This window comes from Phalangium opilio, unplaced genomic scaffold, assembly GCF_054372755.1.
Source record: "Phalangium opilio isolate 3A_F unplaced genomic scaffold, DU_Popi_V2 ptg000217l_1, whole genome shotgun sequence".
NCBI lineage: Eukaryota > Metazoa > Arthropoda > Arachnida > Opiliones > Phalangiidae > Phalangium > Phalangium opilio.
The window spans coordinates 2946129-2967784 of NW_028324218.1; the positions used below are offsets into that span (position 1 = coordinate 2946129).

General features: G+C 34.8%; 2 protein-coding genes across 11 annotated transcripts in view; both read right to left on the bottom strand.

The window, feature by feature from the left end:
• The window catches only part of LOC149615649 (ras-related and estrogen-regulated growth inhibitor), a 112846-nt gene that overhangs the window by 71318 nt on the left and 19872 nt on the right, over positions 1-21656 (bottom strand). The gene's annotated exons all lie outside the window — the stretch shown is intronic.
• The window catches only part of tay (tay bridge kinase), a 65733-nt gene that overhangs the window by 23618 nt on the left and 20459 nt on the right, over positions 1-21656 (bottom strand). For all 10 annotated transcript variants that reach the window (XM_089857272.1, XM_089857271.1, XM_089857270.1 and 7 more), the window contains exons 3-5: positions 19230-19502; positions 18795-19148; positions 3719-4018 (exon numbers count right to left, since the gene is read on the bottom strand). In XM_089857272.1, the coding sequence (XP_089713398.1) occupies positions 3719-4018; positions 18795-19148; positions 19230-19502 (927 nt within the window). The remainder of the gene's footprint in view (positions 1-3718; positions 4019-18794; positions 19149-19229; positions 19503-21656) is intronic.

Genomic DNA, 21656 nt, shown 5'->3' on the forward strand with positions numbered 1-21656 from the left:
GAACCCCCCATTTCGCCCCCTAGGGGGCCAACTACACTTTTAGGGAAGTTGGGGGGGGGGGCTTTTAATACAATCATGGTAGGGAGGTTTTTAGTGCTGTAGTATTATAGTATTCAGTGGCCATAATGTTATAGGGGTATTAGTGCGTATTATTATAAGGAGAGAGGGGATTATGGGATGGGATTATGAATAATCGGAGATAAGTAACCATTTATGTTGGGTGAGTTTTATCTTATTTGAATAGTGATTGGCAGATATCGATATGGTAGCTTAATTTAATTTATCGATTCTATGTTAATTTGTTGATTTATTGGTTGATAATCGGTTTCAATAGTTTAAATAATCGGTTGTTATCGGTTTCATTGGGTTAAAAATAATCGGTTGATAATCGGTTTCATTGGGTTAAAAATAATCGGTTGATAATCGGTTTAATTGCGTTAAAAATAATCGCTTCATAATCGGTTTAATTGCGTTAAAAATAATCGGTTCATAATCGGTTTAATTGCGTTAAAAATAATCGCTTCATAATCGGTTTAATTGCGTTAAAAATAATCGGTTCATAATCGGTTTAATTGCGTTAAAAATAATCGCTTCATAATCGGTTTAATTGCGTTAAAAATAATCGGTTCATAATCGGTTTAATTGCGTTAAAAATAATCGCTTCATAATCGGTTTAATTGCGTTAAAAATAATCGCTTCATAATCGGTTTAATTGCGTTAAAAATAATCGGTTCATAATCGGTTAAATTGCGTTAAAAATAATCGGTTCATAATCGGTTAAATTGTGTTAGAAATAATCGGTTCATAATCGGTTAAATTGTGTTAGAAATAATCGGTAAAAAATCGGTTTCATTGTGCTAGAAATAATCGCTTATCCCGCCTATTTTAAATAATCGATTAAAACCGGTATCGATTCCATTAAAACTTCGATATATCGGCAAAGCAAATCACCCCCCTAAAAACTAAACTAAACAAAATTAAACGTAATCTAAATTGGCTTTTAACTTGTAACTAACTATAAAACTAAAACCATCTAGATAAACAAATAAATAAAACAAAAATTTAACCCCGCTAATCTCTAGTGAGTGACGACTTAATCCTCTAGCCGACAAAAAAAGAGTGTGGCGATCCTATCCCTTAATCCCCAACTTAATCCCGGAGTTAATCCTCGGGATAAATCACGCAAAAGGGGCCTAGGCTATAATCCCCTTATATCTCATCCTTTATATTCTGTGAGATAATACGTTTAAGTCCAAACCTTTCCCTTAAGCCTTGGCTACATACGTAACATCCATAAAAAAACAAAACAACCCAACACCACTCTTTTAGTTTTATTGTTTAGCAACGTATAGTCAAGAAGCGATATCTAGTTTACTAGGGAGAAGGTATACGATGTCTCCTAAGTATTCCCGCGAGCCATAGTCCTGCAGTCCCCCTTTCAAAATACAAGGGGGGGGGACGAAAAAGGAGGAGACTCCGGGCTGTTTCTCCTCCTCTCCTCAGTCGGAAAATATGACTGTAATTTTCATACTCATTCGCGTCGCCGCGCTGACGTGCACGAGTTTTCAAGAACCAATCAGATGCTGGCTGTTGTAATTTATAAGGGGGGGGGGTTAACTCCGGACACGTCTATGTAACGTTTGGACTGGAGATAAAGCTGCTAGAATTGTGGACGAACGAATTTATACCTTCTCCCTAGTAAACTAGATATCACTTCTTGGTAACGTGTAACACATTTTCAACTTAACCCTTAAGGGGACATTGTCAATTATAAAGTCGTAAAATTTTTATTACCTTAATATTTATTATAAAAAACAAAATAATGTTTTAATGTTTTTAGCTACGTGTTAACATAAGTTTATAAGTGATATGCTCCTTCCATAAGTATGACATGCACTACCTATTTTATTCGTAATGCTAAGTACTTAGAGACTTAGAGCAGCTCGAGATAACTAGTTCGAGAAGGAGAACGACGGAAGCGAATTCAATTGAAGTCCTAAGTACACTCGGTGGTGGTGGTGGTTAATTAATTTTGCAGATAGGACCTAATTTTATATTTAGTCCGCATTACTAAGCCCAAATTTGACAGCAGCGCCACCTCACTCACTCACTGCAGGCCTCCCTCGCTTTACCTCCTCTCGAATCTATGACCTACCTCACTCACTCACTCACTCCAAAATTACAAGCCTTACAGTTTGTCATGACCAGATATTAATAAAACAAACTTATGGAACATAACATATCACTTATAAACTTATGTTGTGTTTAACCTAGTTAGGGGTTGTTTTTGCTAAATTGTGTTTTAGAATTTTTAACAATGGAGTAATTTAGGGGTATCGAAACGAATTACAACGTTTTAGGAGTGCGAAATATCTAAATTATATGGTGTGCTGATAAAAGACGGTAATTTTCCCCATGTAATTTTATTTTTTATTTTTAAGTGGAGTTAGGAATGCATACAGATACTAGGAAAGTTTTGAAGCCTGGTATACCCACTTGGTATATCCAAATTCATAGATATTAATTAACATGGGATATATATTTTGGGGTTACGATATTTCCTAGTAGCTGTATGTATTCCTTTAGGAACAAATTAAGGTTAAACTTTTTATGATTGAGTGGATTAGCAATAGCAACTTCATATTATTTATTTTTTTTTAAGTTTTGATTTTCCTTTGATAATTTGATTAGGGTTTATCTATCAATAAACTTTAAATACCTTAATCATTTTTATTAAGTAACAGAACCGATGTTTAACTGCTTACTCAAATTAACACCTATTAATTGATAGTTCATCCGCGAGTTAACTACGTCTAGCACGATGACGCGCTTTCATCCAAATTAATCCCAATTAAAAAATTAATTAACTGTCCATAATAACTTTATTTAACTAAGCCTAATCAGGTATTTATAGCAATTACAAATTAAACTCAAATACAAGTTAATTAACTGTCTATAATAACTTTATTTAACTAAGCCTAACGAGGTGGTCATTTTAATTACAAATTAATTAAAAGGTCCATAATAAACTATTTAACTAAGCCTAACGAGGGGTTTATTTCAATTACAAATTAAACCCAATTAAAAGTCGATCAACTGTCAATAATAACTTTATTTAACTAAGCCTAATGAGGTGTTCATTTCAATTACAAATTAAACCCAATTTAAAGTTAATTAAAGATCCATACTAACTTGATTTAACTAAGCCTAACGAGTGATTCATTTCAATTACAAATTAAACCCAATTACTGGTTAATTAACTGTCCATAATAACTTTACTTAACTAAGCCTAACGAGTGATTCATTTCAATTACAAATTAAACCCAATTACTGGTTAATTAACTGTCCATAATAACTTTACTTAACTAAACCTAATGAGGTACTAATTTCAATTACAAATTAAACCCAATTACAAGTTAATTATTAGACTTATAAAATAATACTAACGTAATGCATATTCAATAACTCAAAATAATCCAAATTACCGTTCATAATTATCAAAATAACTAAGCATAAACAAATTAATTCAATCCACGTAAATTTTCAATAAAATAAGATTTCAATTATCTAACTACAAATTTCTTTTTAAAAAGCACCCAAACTTGTTTCGCCTAAAAACCTAACATTAAATTAAAATCATTAAAACCACCGTGTCCCATATAAAAACTTTTATAAACAAATTAATAAATAATGCTATAAAAAATGATATTGGACTCACCATATAACCACGTCCGGAACTGCTCCTACTGCTGACGTCACTCAGGTGTCCAGGGGCGTTGTTGTTGTTGTTGGGGGCGGGGTTTGGTGGCACGGGGGCGGTCGGCCTGGGTTGGGCCCGGGTGCCATTGCAGATCGGGTGCGGTGGAGGCGGTTGCCGGGCGGCCTCTTCTTGAAGCGTGGGCGGAGGATGGGGCGGAGATTGCCCTTCCTCCACCACTTCCTCTTTATTGGCTTGACCAGGAAACACTACCGCGCACTTTACTTCCTCGGAACTTTCGTCGCGAGCGTTTGGAAGAATCTGAAGTTAACACAAAACCATAATTAGTATTTAAATCATTTTAATTCTTCAATTTATTTATTTATTTATTTTATTTTATTTTATTTTTTTTTGAGATATTGACCACAGAGTGGTGTCCATTCCAAAAGGGTTAAGGGTAATTATAGTTTGCAGTATAAGTACAATCATGATTTCAGTGGGATGCATGATCCAGGGATGGTAAGTTCAATGGGAAATCAATCAATCAATCTTGAGTCCGAAAATGTATTTAACATCTATACTTCTATCAATGAATCACCGATTTTGTTTGACCCCCCATAAGGGACATGTACTATACACCCCCCTAACACATGTTAAAGTTATAAACATTAATTACAGGAGTATTTTACGGATGACCCCCTTATTAAAATTTAACTTAATAAACCTTGAAAGACAATGATTGATAATTTAATTAACGTATGGGGGTCGTCCATAAAATACTCCTTCAATAATCATCATAACTTCTGCAGTAATATACTTTATTTTTTTAAATTCAACTCAAATCTTAAACCTTAAAAGGAACTAAATAAATTCAATAATTAAAAACAACACTTAATATTAAATTATAAAATATAAAATATAAAACTTGAAAAAAAAATTCTTTAAAAGTAAAAAAAAAGGTACAATAATTAAACCACCATAAGACAACCGCAAATTACATTGTATATTAAAATATGGTACAGATAAAAAATTATAATGATAATGTACGCCTAGGAGCAATAAAACCACCTTAATTCAATCCTACCTCAAGGAGTAAAGACTTCTTTACAATAAAAGAAATCATTGTGCAATGTGTTCCCTATATCTCACGTGTTAATTTCCATGAATTCGAGTTAGGTTTAGTGGGCGGGGCTTCAATGAGAACTTAAAATAAAATACGTCACGCCTCATAATTCTAATGGAGTCTTTCAAACTATTATTTCATTGGTGCGTTGGGAACTTGGGTTGCAAAAAGAGTTCCTAGGCGCGCAAGGCCCAAGGTGCAATGCATCAGGCGCATCGAGATAAATTATAAATTAATTGGCCAGGTAAATTTCGTCATATATAATGATTAGTATAACTAGCTCCTCCCACAAAACCATTCTAGATAAATTGAGAAAAATACCTACACAATAATTCCTATACATAGTTTACAGATTAAGAGGATTCAACCAATTTACACAGGGAGGCCAGGCTTCATGTGTCACACAAAGAAACCTGCCTCACTAGGTCACTCCTAAACCCTGGCCTCCTTGTGTAAATGGTATGAATCCTTCTAGACTGTAAACACTGTAAACTATGTATTACCTAAATTAATAAAAAAAACGTGCCTATCTCCTTGGAAAGGAGAGGGTGTTTGTTGCTCATAACAGGTATTCGAAAGTTGGCCTCCTTGTGTGTAAATGGTATGAATCCTCTTAGTCTATAAACTATGTATTAGCTACATTAATAAAAAAAACGTGTAATTCTCCTTGGAAACGAGAGAGAGAGGTTTTTGTTGCTCTTAACAGGTATTCGAAAGTTAAAAAGAACTTTAATATTTTTTTTTTCTTTTTTATTATTTTTTCTTTTTTTTTCGAGAGAGCTAGTCTCTCCATTTAATATCATTAAGTTGATCACAATAATTAATTGCATTGGGCCGACGGCTAAGGGAGATAAAAAAACCCGACTCTAGCTCAAAAAGTGTATAATAATGCCTTAAGGGGCCGTCTATTGCCTGACTGCAGCATGCATACATGCCTTCCTTACAAATAGGGGGCACCACCAAAATTCGTGAATTCTTTCCTAGCCAGCTAGCTGACTTACAATATAGAAAGAAATTTACGTTTATTTTTTTTTTATCTCTACCCCTAAACAAGACGTCGCTGTAATGTTAGAGTATCATATCAAAACCACCCCGTTAAAATTAAAATTTCTTTAATTATTTTTATAATTATTTTAATTATAAGGTTGGTATTGTTCTTCGGGGCTTTGGTAGCCTTAATTGTCCTCTATCTAATGGTACTAATTACCTGTTTGTATATCAATTAGCGCTCGAGATAATGAGGTTTTTAAAATTTAATTATTTTTTAACTTTAGGCCGTCTCTGGTATTTTGAAAGTGAAGTGAAAACTGTTTAAGGGTTTGATAGACCTAATTGTCCTCTATCTAATGGTACCAAGAACTTGGTCCTACATGAATTAGATCTCGAGATATTAAGGATTTAAATTAAAATTAATTTCTAACTTTAGGCCGTCAGAACTCTGCTATTTTGAAACCGAATTGAAAACTGTTTAAGGGTTTGATAGACCTAATTGTCCTCTATCTAACAGTACCAAGAACTTAGTCCTACTTTAAGTAGATCCCGAGATATTAACAATTTAAATTAAAATTTCTAATTTCAAACCGTCAGAACTCTGGTACTTTGAAAACTAAAAGAAAAACCTTCTAGGATGTGATAGCCCTAATTGTCCTCTACACAATGGTACCAAGAACTTAGTCCTACTTTAAGTAGATCCCGAGATATTAACAATTTAAATTAAAATTAATTTCTAACTTCAAACCGTCAGAACTCTGGTATTTTGAAACCGAATTGAAAACCATTTAAGGATGTGATAGCCCTAATTGTCCTCTATCTAACGGTACCAAGAACTACTAGGCCCTACAATCACCAGATCCCGAGATAATGAGGATTTTAACAAAAATAATTTCTAACTTCAAACCGTCAGAACTCTGGTACTTTGAAAGTTAAAAGTAAAACCTTCTAGGATGTGATAGCCCCAATTGTCCTCTATACAACGGTACCAAGAACATGGTCCTACATGAACTTGATCCCAAGATATTGAAGTTTTAAAAACAATTAACATTTTAGACTAACTTTCAAACATCAAAACTCTGCTAATTTAAAATACATAGGGAAACCGCCTTGAAGGTCAAATAGATAAATGTGTTATGTTATTCTAAGATTGCAAGCGTGTAAATAACCAAAAATTTTAGAACATGGTTCCAAAAACTGTCATTTCATAAACTCAGTCTAAACCCTAAGCTAGCTTAAATCTTCCAACGAAAGATTTTAAAAGAAAAATGTCATAAAAAATGCAGCTAAAAACTAAGCCGAAATAAACCTTCTTTATTACAGGGATAAAAATTTTGACTCAAGGTTTTTAACAAAAAATAAATTAAAAAGTACCAGTAAAGTTCCAAATATTACAAAGCAAAACTACATTGCCTTCGCTATTTTAAAAATCGCATTTAAAAACCCAAAACTTAACCCTAAAAATAACTATATTGTAATATTTTTACTTCAAAAAATTCAATTTAAAATAATTTACAACAATACAGACAGACATACTTAACAAACACCCATAAACCCTCCCGAAACCTATTGCCAATAAAAAAAACTTTAAGAACTAGTTTTTACACATATTATACATTACACATATACACACCAATACAAAAATAAAAAAATAAAACATAACATATTCTTGAAAAATCTTGGGCTAAATAATAGGTTAGGGCACGACTGTTTCGTAAAAAGAAAATTACCATCTTTAAGTCATGTTTAAATTGCAGTTAAAATAAGCCTAACTTCCACTCCACACTTAAACTGACACCCTCCCTTAAAAAAAGCCTACCTTATATCAACTTAACTTCACACCACATAAAAACCACGCGCTAGTTGAAACTTGTACTTTGAACTTAAAAGGCACCGACTTGAATAAATTCACGTGCGGAGTGTTACCCTTCAGTATGAAGTTAAGTTGAAATTTTAACCTTTTTCTCGTGTATAATTTCAAGTTGAATTTACACTAGGGTCAAAGGTATTTTATATAGTTTGATTTCCGGTTGAAACGGAGAGAGCGAGTAAGAGAACAGCTGCGGCACGAAAACTTCCGTTTTTACGGTTCCTAAATTTTTTCGCTAGTGGTGCCTAGTGTTAAGGCTAGCTAGTGTCGGTCGGGGATGAAAATCTCTGGCCCCTGATTGGTTGATATCCCCTCTTACACGTAACCCTGGCCTTTTTAAACAGCCCCCCCTCTCTCTCTCTCTCTCTCTCTCTCTCTCTCTCTCTCTCTCTCTCTCTCTCTCTCTCTCTCTCTCTCTCTCTCTCTCGACCGTGATGTGCATATGTATGACCATGTTTAAGGAGGAGGGGGTCACGGTGGATTTTTTTTTTTTACAGAAAAACTACTTTGAAAGTGATACCGCCGCGAATGGACAACTTTTTTTTAAACTATGTTAAAATATATATAAATATTTTTTTTTTACTAAAACACTAAAAATTGAGGTTTTTTTATTGGTTTTTAAAAGGGAAGATGTAACGACAAAACATGTTTCTCTACATCATAAGTGAATAAGTTTTATGGAGATTTTGGCAGAGTTGTGGAGGGATTTTACGGGGAGATTTTGGCAGAGTTTTAAGGGAGTTTTTACTGGGAGATTTTGGCAGAGTTTTAGGGGGGATTTTAATTGGAGATTTTGGCACTGTTTTAGGGGGATTTTAATTGGAGATTTTGGCACTGTTTTAGGGGGATTTTAATTGGAGATTTTGGCACTGTTTTAGGGGGATTTTAATTGGAGATTTTGGCAGAGTTTTAAGGGGGTTTTACTGGGAGATTTTGGCAGAGTTTTAAGGGAGTTTTTACTGGGAGATTTTGGCAGAGTTTTAAGGGGGGTTTATTGGGAGATTTTGGCAGAGTTTTAAGGGGGGGGGGGTTTATTGGGAGATTTTGGCAGAGTTTTAAGGGGGGGTGTTTACTGGGAGATTTTGGCAGAGTTTTAAGGGGGTTTTACTGGGAGATTTTGGCAGAGTTTTAAGGGGGTGTTTACTGGGAGATTTTGGCAGAGTTTTAAGGGGGTTTTACTGGGAAATTTTGGCAGAGTTTTAAGGGGGTTTTACTGGGAGATTTTGGCAGAGTTTTAAGGGGGGTTTTACTGGGAAATTTTGGCAGAGTTTTAAGGGGGTTTTACTGGGAGATTTTGGCAGAGTTTTAAGGGGGGTTTTACTGGAAGATTTTAGCAGAGTATTAAGGGGATTTTACTGGGAGTTTTTGACAGAGTTTCAGGGGGTTTTACTTGGAGATTTTGGCAGAGTTTTAAGGGGGTTTTTCTGGGATATTTTGGCAGAGTTTTAAGGGGGTTTTTCTGGGATATTTTGGCAGTTTTAAGGGGGTTTTACGGGGAGATTTTTGGCAGAGTTTTAAGGGGGTTTTACGGGGAGATTTTTGGCAGAGTTTTAGGGGGTTTTACTGGGAGATTTTTAGCAGAGTTGTGGAGGGATTTTACTGGCAGATTTTGGCAGAATTTGGCAGAGTTTCAGGGGGATTTACGGGGAGATTTTTGCATAGTCGAGGGGGGGGGTTCAAATAGTTAGAACCCTTCCAAAATTAGCTGCAAAATAGGTCTGGTCTCTATTCTCGACGCTAGCTTTACAATTAGCTAGAACCCTTTTCGCTGTAAAACTCTCCCTTAACATACATACATCTTCCCTTTTGAATAATTAAATCGTAATTTTTTATCACTAGAAGGAAATATTTAGTTGATAAATTAATATTCAATGCAAATTTGTAGAATGGAGCGCAATTTCATGGTTTAAAATTAATGGGGTGAGATAATTAAGACAGATTAAGGCATGTAATACGAATTTAATGGCTTAGAGTCAATTATTTCCCTTTTCATGTAAATTGAACAACTAACTTCGCTAATAGGTAGTCAATATCCACCCAATAAATTTTAACGAGCTACTGTCACGTGATCTGGAGCTTTAAGTACCCCGAAATTAAGGCGCCAATGAAAGTATACATCAGACAAATATAACTTATTATAATGGATTCTCTATGGGGAAAATATTACAGAGGTTGAAATAACCGTTTTTATTTTAGGATAAATTATCTATGGTACAAAAATTAAATAACATCACAGTTACGGAATTAATTAGTTACATAGGGTTAATTATCTATGGGGGAAAATGACGTCAGAGATAACCGAGTACGCAAATTTCCCTGAGATTTCCATGAGGTTTTTCCCCCATATACTTCCCTGAGTTTTCCTGGTTTTTCCCGTATATGGAGTATCTTATGGTGCAAATGTTAACGAAGGAGGGGGGGGGGGCAAATATGACTATTACATAACCAAAGGACATCCCCATCCGTATCTCTAATATAACCAGAGTTATGAGCCTCCAAAGTATAGTGTAATGTTAATCCTATGGAGGGGATGTTTATGAACATTTTGCTTAATTACTCGGCCCCTGTTTGACGCAAATTTCCCTGATTTCTCTGAATTTTACTAAAAATTCGAAATTTCCCTGAATTTTCCCTGAGGTTTTGTCAACTATTTATTTCCCTGATTTCCCTGACCGGAATTTTACTAAAAATTCGAAATTTCCCTGAATTTTCCCTGAGGTTTTGTCAACTATTTATTTCCCTGATTTCCCTGACCGGAATTTTACTAAAAATTCGAAATTTCCCTGAATTTTCCCTGAGGTTTTGTCAACTATTTATTTCCCTGATTTTTCCAGGTTTTCCAGGTTTGTATGAACCCTGGCAAAGGCTTACATGACATCGTTTTATAGGGCAAATTATCCATGGGAAAAATATAGTATGCAGAAAAGTGTTGCCAGTTATTCAACCCCCTATCTACAACAATTCTACTAAATTAAGCTTATGGAATTCAGTTCAATTCAGATGTATTAGATGCCAGTAATAACAAATTAGTTGCAACCCTATCCCTGAAACACATGCGCAGTTAGAGTTAAGGTAAAAACACCGTAGTTGTAGTCTAAAATCTCTAACATAACACCACCGACAAACACAAGTGTTTTTTGAAGTTTTAGAAGGTATAGTTAAATTGCAAATAGGTACGTGTGTTGGTGTGTTTGTTGTCGCAGTACGTAGGTAGAAGAAGGGCCATGTCTACCAATCATAAAAGACATCGTATGACACAAAACTTGATGACACGAATTTAATAAAAATTTCTCAATCTCGTTTTTTAATTTTTAATTTAAGCAGGTTGATATTAATTTAATATGGAACTTAAACTTCGTGTAATTCAACAACCGCTATCTACAACAACATTGAACAGACTGAAATGCTTCTGAAGGGTTCTGTTCAATTCAGTTCCAAACACCTGCAGTAGATGCTCTACTAACTAAATACTGGCAAATTCTGATAGTTTAAATACTTTAACTACTTTAATCAGTATAAATACACAAATTTTAATGTCTACAAACGTTAATTAGAATCAAATATTGCCTTTAAACAACATAAAAACAAACAACACCTAACGTTAAAACTGAAAAACAACGTAAAAGCAACACATAACTTTGAAGTTATAAACTAAATTAGAACAAACTTTAATGTCTAAAAACGTTAATTTAAATCAAATATTGCCTTTGGTAAAATAGTAGTATTCCCCCTCCACGGATTTTTAAAAGTTTGTACTCATTTCTGATAGTAAATGAAGTGAGGAACACGATGCCGTTAAAAATTTCCACCGCAAATGATTTTGAAAATTTTTTTTTTAATTTTTTTTTTATGAAAATTGCAATATTTTGGAAAAGGAGAAATCTAATAGAAACTGAACCTAACCTAACCTAACCTGAACCTAACCTGAACCTAACCTGAACCTAAACCTAACCTAACCTGAACCTAACCTAACCTAACCTGAACCTAACCTGAACCTAAAATATCCCAAACATAATCTAAACAAGTGTATGCGCCCCAAATATGAAATATACAAACAACCGTAAGTAATATGTGCTTTTTTTTTTTTTTTAAAAAATCATTTGCGGTGAAAAATTTTGACGGAATCGTGTTCCCCACCTCATTTACTATCAGAAATGAGTACAAACTTTTAAAAATCCGTGGAGGGGGAATACTACCATTTGGCCTTTCCTTTAAACAACGTATAAACAAACAATACCTAACGTTTAAACTTAAAAACAACGTATAAGCAACTCATAAACCCATAACTTTGAAGTTATAAACTAAATTAGACCAAATTTTTAGGCCAAGGCTTAGCAAAGAAAATTCAAAAACCCCGCATATTAAAGCATTAAACTAAACGCCACAAAATCGGAAAGAAAACCGTATTTACGAAAAAAAAATGTATTTACGATGATAAATTTGGTTTTAAAAGCATGTACCATTACCTTATTACGTTTAATTTATCCAAATTTAATCCCAAATTGGCGCGCACATTTTAATACATATCCAAAGTTGGTACGAACCACCGCACAAGACTTGAATTCAATAAAAAAAATCAAAAAATAAACCTGATTCAAAGCAACCGAGGCCCGAATAAAAATTTTATCGTGATAGCCCCGGGCCATCCAATATATATTATATCCATATATATTTTTTAAAATCCGTATAGTATATTTCTTTTTGTGTGCCGGGGATATCCTTTTGGAAAAACCGGCGACGATACGTTAAGTTAACGTACGTCCGAAGCCAGACGCGACTAGCCTGCGAATGGGAAGCCGACGTCTCCCAGCCAGTTTTCGATTTTTAAAAGGGGTCACGTGTATGCCTTTCCCCCCTTTTTGGATAAGGCAATGTTTATAGTGAGCTAGCGCCACCTAGTTTACAAAGTTGGAACTATTATTATGGGGGTGTCGTATAAAGGTTGTAATGCGTATCAGGAGTGAATGAATGAATTAAAAATACGTATACATGGTAAAATGCTATGTAAATTAAATAAATAAAGGTGTGTAATGGTTTAGGGGTTTCGAATAAAGGTTGTAATGCGTTGTAATTAAGTGTATATGGTAAAACGCGATGTAAATTATGGAATTAAAGATATATAATGTTTTAGGGGTTTCGTATAAAGGTTGTAATGCGTATCAGGAGTGGATAAACGAACTAAAAATAAGTGTATATGGTAAAATGCTATGTAAATAGGTAAATAAAGGTATATATAGTTTTAGGGGTGTCGTATAAAGGTTGTAATGCGTATCAGGAGTGGATAAACAAACTAAAAACAGGTATATATGGTAAAACGCGATGAAAATTATTAAATTAAAGGTATATAAAGTTTTAGGGGTTTCGTATAAAGGTTGTAATGCGTATCATGAGTGCATAAACGATCTAAAAATAAGTATATATGGTAAAACACGATGTAAATTATTAAATGAAAGGTATATAAAGTTTTAGGGGTTTCATATAAAGGTTGCTTTGGTTTTATTACAGGTTTTATTAAACCAGGGGTCGATAAACAATAGGAGTATACAACTAATATTTATTTTCTAACTGAACTCATAATTCCCGTGACCCTTAACCTAACCTTGACCCCTAGAGTGCAACACATTAACGAAATGCCAACTTCACTTAATTGGCCATATGTCTAATCAGCCCCACTAGCGGATGGTCTGAAAACTACTCCCATAGAGACTAGGTATATTTAAGCGGGTTTGCAGAATTTCCGCCAGGTGGCTCGAACGCCGCGCCATCTGACGGAAATTCTGCAAACCCGCTTAAATATACCTAGACTCTATGGGAGTAGTTTTCAGACCATCCGCTAGTGGCGCTGATCAGGAATAAGGCTAATTGGATGAAAAACTAAAAAGGAAAAAACCGATAATACCAAAAAAAACAAAAATAAAAACCCACTAAGTTCAACTGAAAAATAATTCTGTCTTCAAAAATAAATAAAAAAAAACTAATTTTCTTTTTAAATAAATCATCCCACTTCATGTACTTGGGCAAGTTATAATTACCCCAGGAGCTCTCTCTTTTTTGGAATAGATTTACACCCTGTACAGGTTCAAATTCAAGAAGTCTTAGGCCTATAACATCGTTAAATTTTCCCTTTTCTCTTACATCTGGTCCAGGTCTTTAAAAACAATTTCTTTTCTCAAAGTTTAAGTTTTAAAAGTCTTGCCAATTAGCAAGCATTGCAGCCGGTTCATTTAAAATCAATAAGTCTAAAAATCTCTCTCTCTTTCTCTCTCTCTCTCTCTCTCTCTCTCTCTCTGGTACTTTAGGGGGTATTTGAGTAGCTTCTAACCACTTAAGGAAGGGGAAAAGAGTAGACTAAAGACTATTCGGGGCCTTAGCACCCCAATTTTATGGCCAAATTATAAAAGACAGAGCCGATAATGAATTTACAAGTGATTCTCGCAGCCGCCTAAGCCTAAATTAATTTATTATTAATTAAATGGTTTGATAAATTAATTTTTAAAACCAAATATTTTTACTGGAAATTTTTGTTTAATTATTTATAACAGAACCGTGCGAAATGGGGTTAATTATTAATTATATTTTTACCTGTTTATAGATTTTTATAATTAAGGATTGGTGGTGGTTAATTTTTGGTTCGTGGGAATTATAATTAGGGCATAATTTTAATTACTGTATTATTATTATTATTATTATTATTATTTATTATTAGGATTAAATATATTTTAAACTAAAATAAATAATTTTGGGGTTTCTATATATTTTTAAAACTAATTAACAAATCCTAGTTGTGATTGGTTCATCTTGTTTATTTGTGGGAATTTTAATTAGGGCATAATTTTAATTACTTAATTGTTATTATTATTGGGATTAAATATATTTTAAACTAAATTAATTTAATTTCGGGGTTTTATTAACTTCTATATATTTTTAAAACTAATTAACAAATTCTATTTGTGATTGGTTCATCTTGTTTATTTGTGGGAATTTTAATTACTTAATTATTGTTATTATTATTGGGATTAAACATATTTTAAACTAAAATTAATTTAATTTAGGTAACTTTTCAACTTCTATATATTTTTAAAACTAATTAACAAAATTCTAGTTGTGATTAATTCTACTTAATTATTTTTATAAATAAAGGTACATTTTTCTTGGCAATTTCATTGGTTTAAAACCAGGAATAAATACAGCTACTAGGAAATATTACGCCCCCATATATCTCCCATGTTTTGTCAACTTTTGTGGGTATACCGGGCCGGGCTTCAGAACTTACTAATTTTTGTTACATTCTGTGTAATATTAAAACTAATTTTAATTGATTCTAGTTTCTCTTCATATAATTGGTTACAAAAAATAAATATATTTCTAACCCCAAAAACGCGCAACAAAAACACCCTAAATTCAAAGTTCAACAGACCAACAGACGCGACCATGAACCCTAAACCTTAACCTTCAAATTCAAAACACAATAATTTCACACCTAAACCTTACTTATTTCCCCCTCTATCTCAAACACTTCCGTTTCAACTTTAGTCAATACCACTTGTCCATATTGAAATAAACTTCAATATAGCGGTGTACCATTTAATAACACTGTCAATTCCTATTGACAAAGATAAAAAATCCCCTCTTCAAATAAATACGGTATCAATTCATGAAATACATTCTAAAAAAGGCCTAACAATCTTAAGCCTAACCTGGCTGGATCTAAACCATTGAAGAAAAAAAACGTCACGTCGAGTTGGAACACAATAACCTACCCCTAGACTTGCACCTTACTTTAGTTAAAATCGCGTAAAGCTATAAATTTATATAGTTATAAAGGTGTTGGACACTTTTTAGGATCAGGGATAGATTTAATTTTAGAAGTAGGAATGGAGAACAGAGTATTGTCGGCGCGCGTCAAAGTCCCGGACCCCCTTCCACGGGACGGAGGGGGGTATGAAAGAAGAGGCGGGAGGGTCATAGCGACAGAGGTAAAAAGGAATTACGTCATTATTTTTCGCCGTCCCCGCATCAGCAACGTCATCAAAACGTAGGGTTTAAGTGAGCAGCCAATAAGATAATTTAAACTTTTCGTTACGTGTTGGTTGGAGGGAGGGGCTCTATACTGGGTGGTCTATGAGTCGGAATAACTGAAGTAAATACTAACCGTTCTCCATTCCTGCTTCTACAATTAAATCTATCCCTGTTATAGCATAATTAACATAGAACAGGTTCAAAAATATAGAATTTTATATGAATTATTTTACCATTGGTTTCCCTGCCTAAACTAAAATAAACGTAAAAAACTAATAAATATAAAGAAGTATCCATCCCCTCGGAACAAGGTCCAAAGTAGGGGGAAACAAGGAAAAACTTTCAAAGAATCGCCAATAGATGTCGGAGCTAAACCGCCAAGGACCGGAAAAACGACAATAAAACATTCCGGTCAACCCTGTCATGTTAAACAGTCGTGGCGTTAAACGCGCCAAAAGCCCACCACCCTTATCCAAAGCGACAGCTTAAATTGACAGCGAAGACAGTAAGGGGGAAGATAAGTTTTCGACCTACTAACAAGTTAAGTTGACGTTGTTGAAACGAGAGAGAGAGAGAGAGGGAGAGACGGGGGAAAGGGGGGGGTAGATAGAGAGAAAAAAAGCATGAAACCATTATTGCGGGGTGCGAGTGATAAATTGAAAACACGAAAAACGTCAACGATCCAACATCATAAGTCTTGCTTTTATGGGCAAATGGGAATACGTACATTTATATGAAGAATATTAGACGATATTTTAGCGCATGCGCACCTAGGTCTATAATTTAAAAAGAGGGATTTAATTTAGAAAGAATGACACGCGCCTTACCTAAAACTAAAAAAGGGATGGGGATTGATTATATTTATATACTTCTAAGATGCAAGTATTATTAACTTCGGATATAATTTTAGGTTATTTATTTCCTGCCAATTTGTTTGTTTATTTGTTTATTTCTCAGGTTCTGGTTAGTATTAGTATCGTTGGAAAGCTAAGAAATGGGGCTATAACATACTCGAAGGACATCCCCGTATCCCTAACAGAACCAGAGTTATACGGTGTTATGTAAATAAGCCCAGTTAACTCTATGGAGAGGATGTTAATTAACATTTTGCATAATTACTCGGTCGCTAATTATCGCAACCCCCAAGTATTTAGTACCATTGTAAAGCTAAGAAATAGGGCTATAACATACTCAAAGGAAATCCCCGTATCTCTTTTAGAACTAGAGTTATAAGGTGTTGTAAATAAGCCCAGTTAACTCTATGGAGAGGATGTTAATTAACATTTTGTTTAATTACTCGGTCCCTAATTATCGCAACCCCCAAGTATTAGGTATCATTATAAAGCTAAGAAATAGGGCTATAACATACTCAAAGGACATCCCCGTATCTCTAATAGAACCAGAGTTATACCTCTCTAAACAAAAACTAAGAAAATACAGCATCATACATTTTGCTAACATTTTCGAGCCCAATTTCAAAGAACCCAAAAAACCCCTAAGAGTAAGAAGAAACCACAAGTATTTTTCCAATACATAAATATAGATGGCGCTGCCGTATGGAGAAAGCGAGAGAGAGATAGAGAGAGGGGAAACCATTTTAAAATCAAGGTGAATAAATATTTCAAAAGGGAATAGAAAGAACCCTAAAAAAACCCTCACACACACACAAGGCCTAGGCCTACTTCTTCCCAGAAGTTGAACCCCGAACAAATCCAAAACGATACACCATAGGATAGTACAAGGGCGGTGGCAATTTAAGTTCAAAGACCGTAAGCGAGCGAGTCTCTTGCTGCAAGTCTGAACTGCACCGAGTCTATCTTCAAAAAGATTTACCCAATATCCCCCAAAGAAGAAAGAATTGAGAGAAAAATATACCTAACAGATTGTAGCGGCGCCTAGCGGTTACTTCTTTAACTAAAAGCGAGAGGAAATCGTTCAAGCGAAGACATAGATACGCATGATGTAACATAATCTAAAAACTTTTTATATACTCTATTTATTTTGCGTTACCAAGAAAAAAAGGGGTGGTAATACTAATAATACATGTATATATGTATATATTGTTTTATAATAATGAAGTTATTTAAATGTACATAGGTGTGTTTATTTTATTGTGTATGTACTATGTTATGTTTGTCTTCAGAAATCAGTAATGAAGGGGTTGTCATGTTGTCATGTGTTCTTTGTTCTTTGGGAAATTTTTAATTTCGAGTCGATAATGTTCAGTCACAATTAAAAATGGGATATGAGGTTACGGTATCCTCGTTGTGATTGGTTCTTAAAGAGATTTACGTGTTGGTATTATGTTATATGTTGCGATGAAGTGCGTATTCGTGTTCAGTTTGATTCAAGCTTTAAAATGAGTATAAACACAATGGGGTTCGGTTTGGGGGGCGTGTCTTATGGTCATGATGACGTCATGATTTTACTGTATCTTTGTCGTGATTGGTTATTATGAGGTTTTACAGGTTTGCAATACGTTATAGGTTGCAATGGAATGCGGATTCGTGTTCAGTTTGATTCAAGCTTTAAAATGAGTATAAACACAATGGGGTTCGGTTTGGGGGCGAGTCTTACGGTCATATGACGTCATGATTTTACTGTATTTTTATAGTGATTATTATGAGATTTTACGTGTCGGGGTTACGTTATTGGGTTTTATGATAAGCGTATTAAGGTAAGGTTCGAGATAAGCTTTAAATTGAGTATAAACACAATAGGGTTCATAACGTTTTCTTGGGGAGAAGCGCATCATGTTGTCATGATGACGTCATGATTTACGGGTGTGGCTTAATCAGGGCTTTTATACGATTGAGTGTGTTGTTATTTTTAAGTTAAAAATTTAAGCCTAGGGTTTAAGTTATATGGGGTAAGGAGATACATATTAGCATAGTGTTTGGTTCAAGATTTAAAATTGTCAAGATGAAAATCATCATATGTCGTCATAAACTCATAATATATGATAATGGTACATTGTAGGTATTCAAATTAAAGCCCACTTCAAGACGCGTTCAACCGCACAAGTTATGAGACAATTCGGGAAGGTACAATATCTCAAAAAGCCTTTCAAATAAATACAAAAACGTTTCGCTTACCTTATTCACAGGATGCCTGACTAAGACGTGATTTCGATTAACAAACTGGTCAACTTGGGCTGGCTTTGGCGATAAACTTCTCGCCGTGGGCAGTTGTCCACCGGTCGTACTGACCGCGGCGCTAGCGGCGTTTCCGGTTTTAGTTTCCTCCCGCTGTTCGCTCTTGACGACCGTACTGGCCGCTAGGGGCGTGGTTGGCGTTGCGGCGCTTTGAGAACTATAGGAAGATGACCCTTGAGTTGGCGGGTCTGAACTGACCGCTTGACCAGTACTGGCCGCAGACGGAGATTCTGGTCTTTTAGATTCAGTTTTGACCGCTCGTGTCGCCACTGGAACTTTGATACCAGGTGCGGGCTAAATGGAATTACTCTCTGTTACCTCCATTTGCTTTTGATAATAATGATAACAGTAGTTATGTGTTTAAATCGTTATTACCTGATTGGTCATAATCTTGGGCTTGCTGGAGTTGGAAACAGTGGCTGAAGGCCTATATTGCGTACTGGCAGGGCTGCCAGGAGGTTGGTTAAATTTATTTGGGGGTGGTGGCGCCACCGTCGTTGAGTTTATATGATTATTATTCGCTGGAGATTGCTGTTGCGTCGTCTGCGAAGGCGACAGTCTATTCTGCGCCGGCGCACTGGGCATACTGTTGTTCAAATGAGGCTCGGGGCTAACCCTGTTATTGTTCTCCACTATCTTCAAATTCGTCTGCAATTAAAATATAACAAAGTTTTCATAACTCGTAAACTATAGATCATAACCATATCTTGCGAGCACTCAAATTAAAGCCCAGAATAAGACGCGTTCAATTATCTACATCTCAAAGCTCCATACCTTATACGTGACTCGCAATAACTCAAAATAACAAAATTCAAAGTAGCTCATAAAAATAAATTCAAAATAACTCATAAACTATTCATGATAAATATATCATCAAGGTATTCAAATTAAAGCTAATGTTGAGACGCGTTAAACTATCTAAATATCAAATCTCCATACCTTATACGTCACTAATAAAACTTAAAACAGCTCAAAACCATTAAACTCAAAATAACTCATGAACTATTCATGATAAATATATCATCAAGGTATTCAAATTAAAGCTCAAGTTGAGACGCGTTCATTTAACCTAATTTCAAACCTCCATGACTTACGACTCACTCAAAAAGTCTAAAAACAAATATAAAAAATTATAAAACTTTGCAGTTACAGAAAAACTAGGCAAATAACTCCAATTCAAAAAGCATAATTAATAAATAAGAACGAACCCTTTCGAGTTATGTTAAAAACGCAAGTGAACTATTATAACTTTTGACATGGAAAAACGTTATTAAACGTTTTCAGGTACCTTTACCTTTCAAAAGTTTCAGTAGGTGTTACGAGCTCTACGTTTATACTAAAACATTTTAAACAACATAGAATTTTCTAAAGTACTCATATGCATTACTAAGAGCGTCTAAACAGTATGCTAATTTTCATTTTAACACCGATAAAACGTTAAAGAGCGACATCTGTCGTTAAAAAAATAAATTAACTGTTAAAAAATTATTTATTCATAAGATATGTATGTTGCTTCCATAAGTTTGTTGAATTAATATCTGGTAACTTAGAAACTGAAAGGCTTGTAATGAATTTGAAGTGAGTGAGTGAGTGAGTGAGTGAGGTAGGTCATAGATTCGAGAGGAGGTAAAGCGAGCTAGGGAGGTCTGGTGAGTGAGTGGGGCGCTGCTGTCAAATTTGGGCTTAGTAATGCAGACTAAATAGGAGTGCCTAGATGGAATTAGGTCCTAGCTGCAAAATTAATTAACCACCACCGAGTGTACTTGGGACTTCAATTTAATTCACTTCCGTCGTTCTCCTTCTCGAACTATAGTTATCTCGAGCTGCTCTAAGTCTCTCAGTAGCATTACGAACTTGTATTGGTAGGTGTCATACTTATGGAACATAAACTTATTATAGATTTTCCAGGTTTGTACGAACCCTGGACTTATGATGATGGTATGGTATACATTATTGGTTCGAGAGCACACACTATTCAATCCAATCAACTGCTATCAATCAAACTGCAACAATTACCCCAAAGGGTTCCCCCTTAAGCCTTGGCTATGGCTATGGCCATAGCTAAGATCATCAATTCTATGTTAATTATATTAAGGTTTAGGAGGAGTTTGTATGTATGTAGTAATGGCCTCGAATACGTCACAATATGGGTCAGTTCGAATGAAGCACCGGTCAACTCGGAAGAAGGGGGGGGGGAATGAAATTGGATGAGAGAGAGAGGGAGGGAGAGTTGCTAAAGCCGCTTCGAAACAGAGTTTCTCCGATAAAACAGAGAAAGCTGCATGAAGGAGCAAGAGAGAGAAAGAGAGAGAGGAGAGAGAGGTTCCAAGGTCGTTTTAGGAACTTGGGGCTTTCATAACAGCAAAATGCGGAAATAAAATAGTCGCCTTATAAAAAGAGAAGGAAGTTTGCGTCTCAAATTGAAAGTGCAGCCTTTATTGATTCTAATTTAGATCAATCCTCTCTAAGGGGTTGGGAAGAAGATTACTGGGAGATGAACTATGAAGGTTTTTCTGGCTGGCTTTTTTGACCGATTCCAAGATGTATTTATTATATATGGATGAGATTTTCAATATATTTCTCCGAATCGGTTATGGTCTTTATAAGATTTCCTGACTTGCTAACGATCATTTGAACATTTTTCTGACTTATTAATAAGCTTTTGACCATTGTCGGATTTGCGAATGAATTTTTTCAACGTTTTCTGACTTGTCAATCATTGTTTGATGATTCCCTGGACTTGCGAATACACTTCAGACCATTTCCTGACTTACCAACGACCTCTCGACCATTCCTTAACTT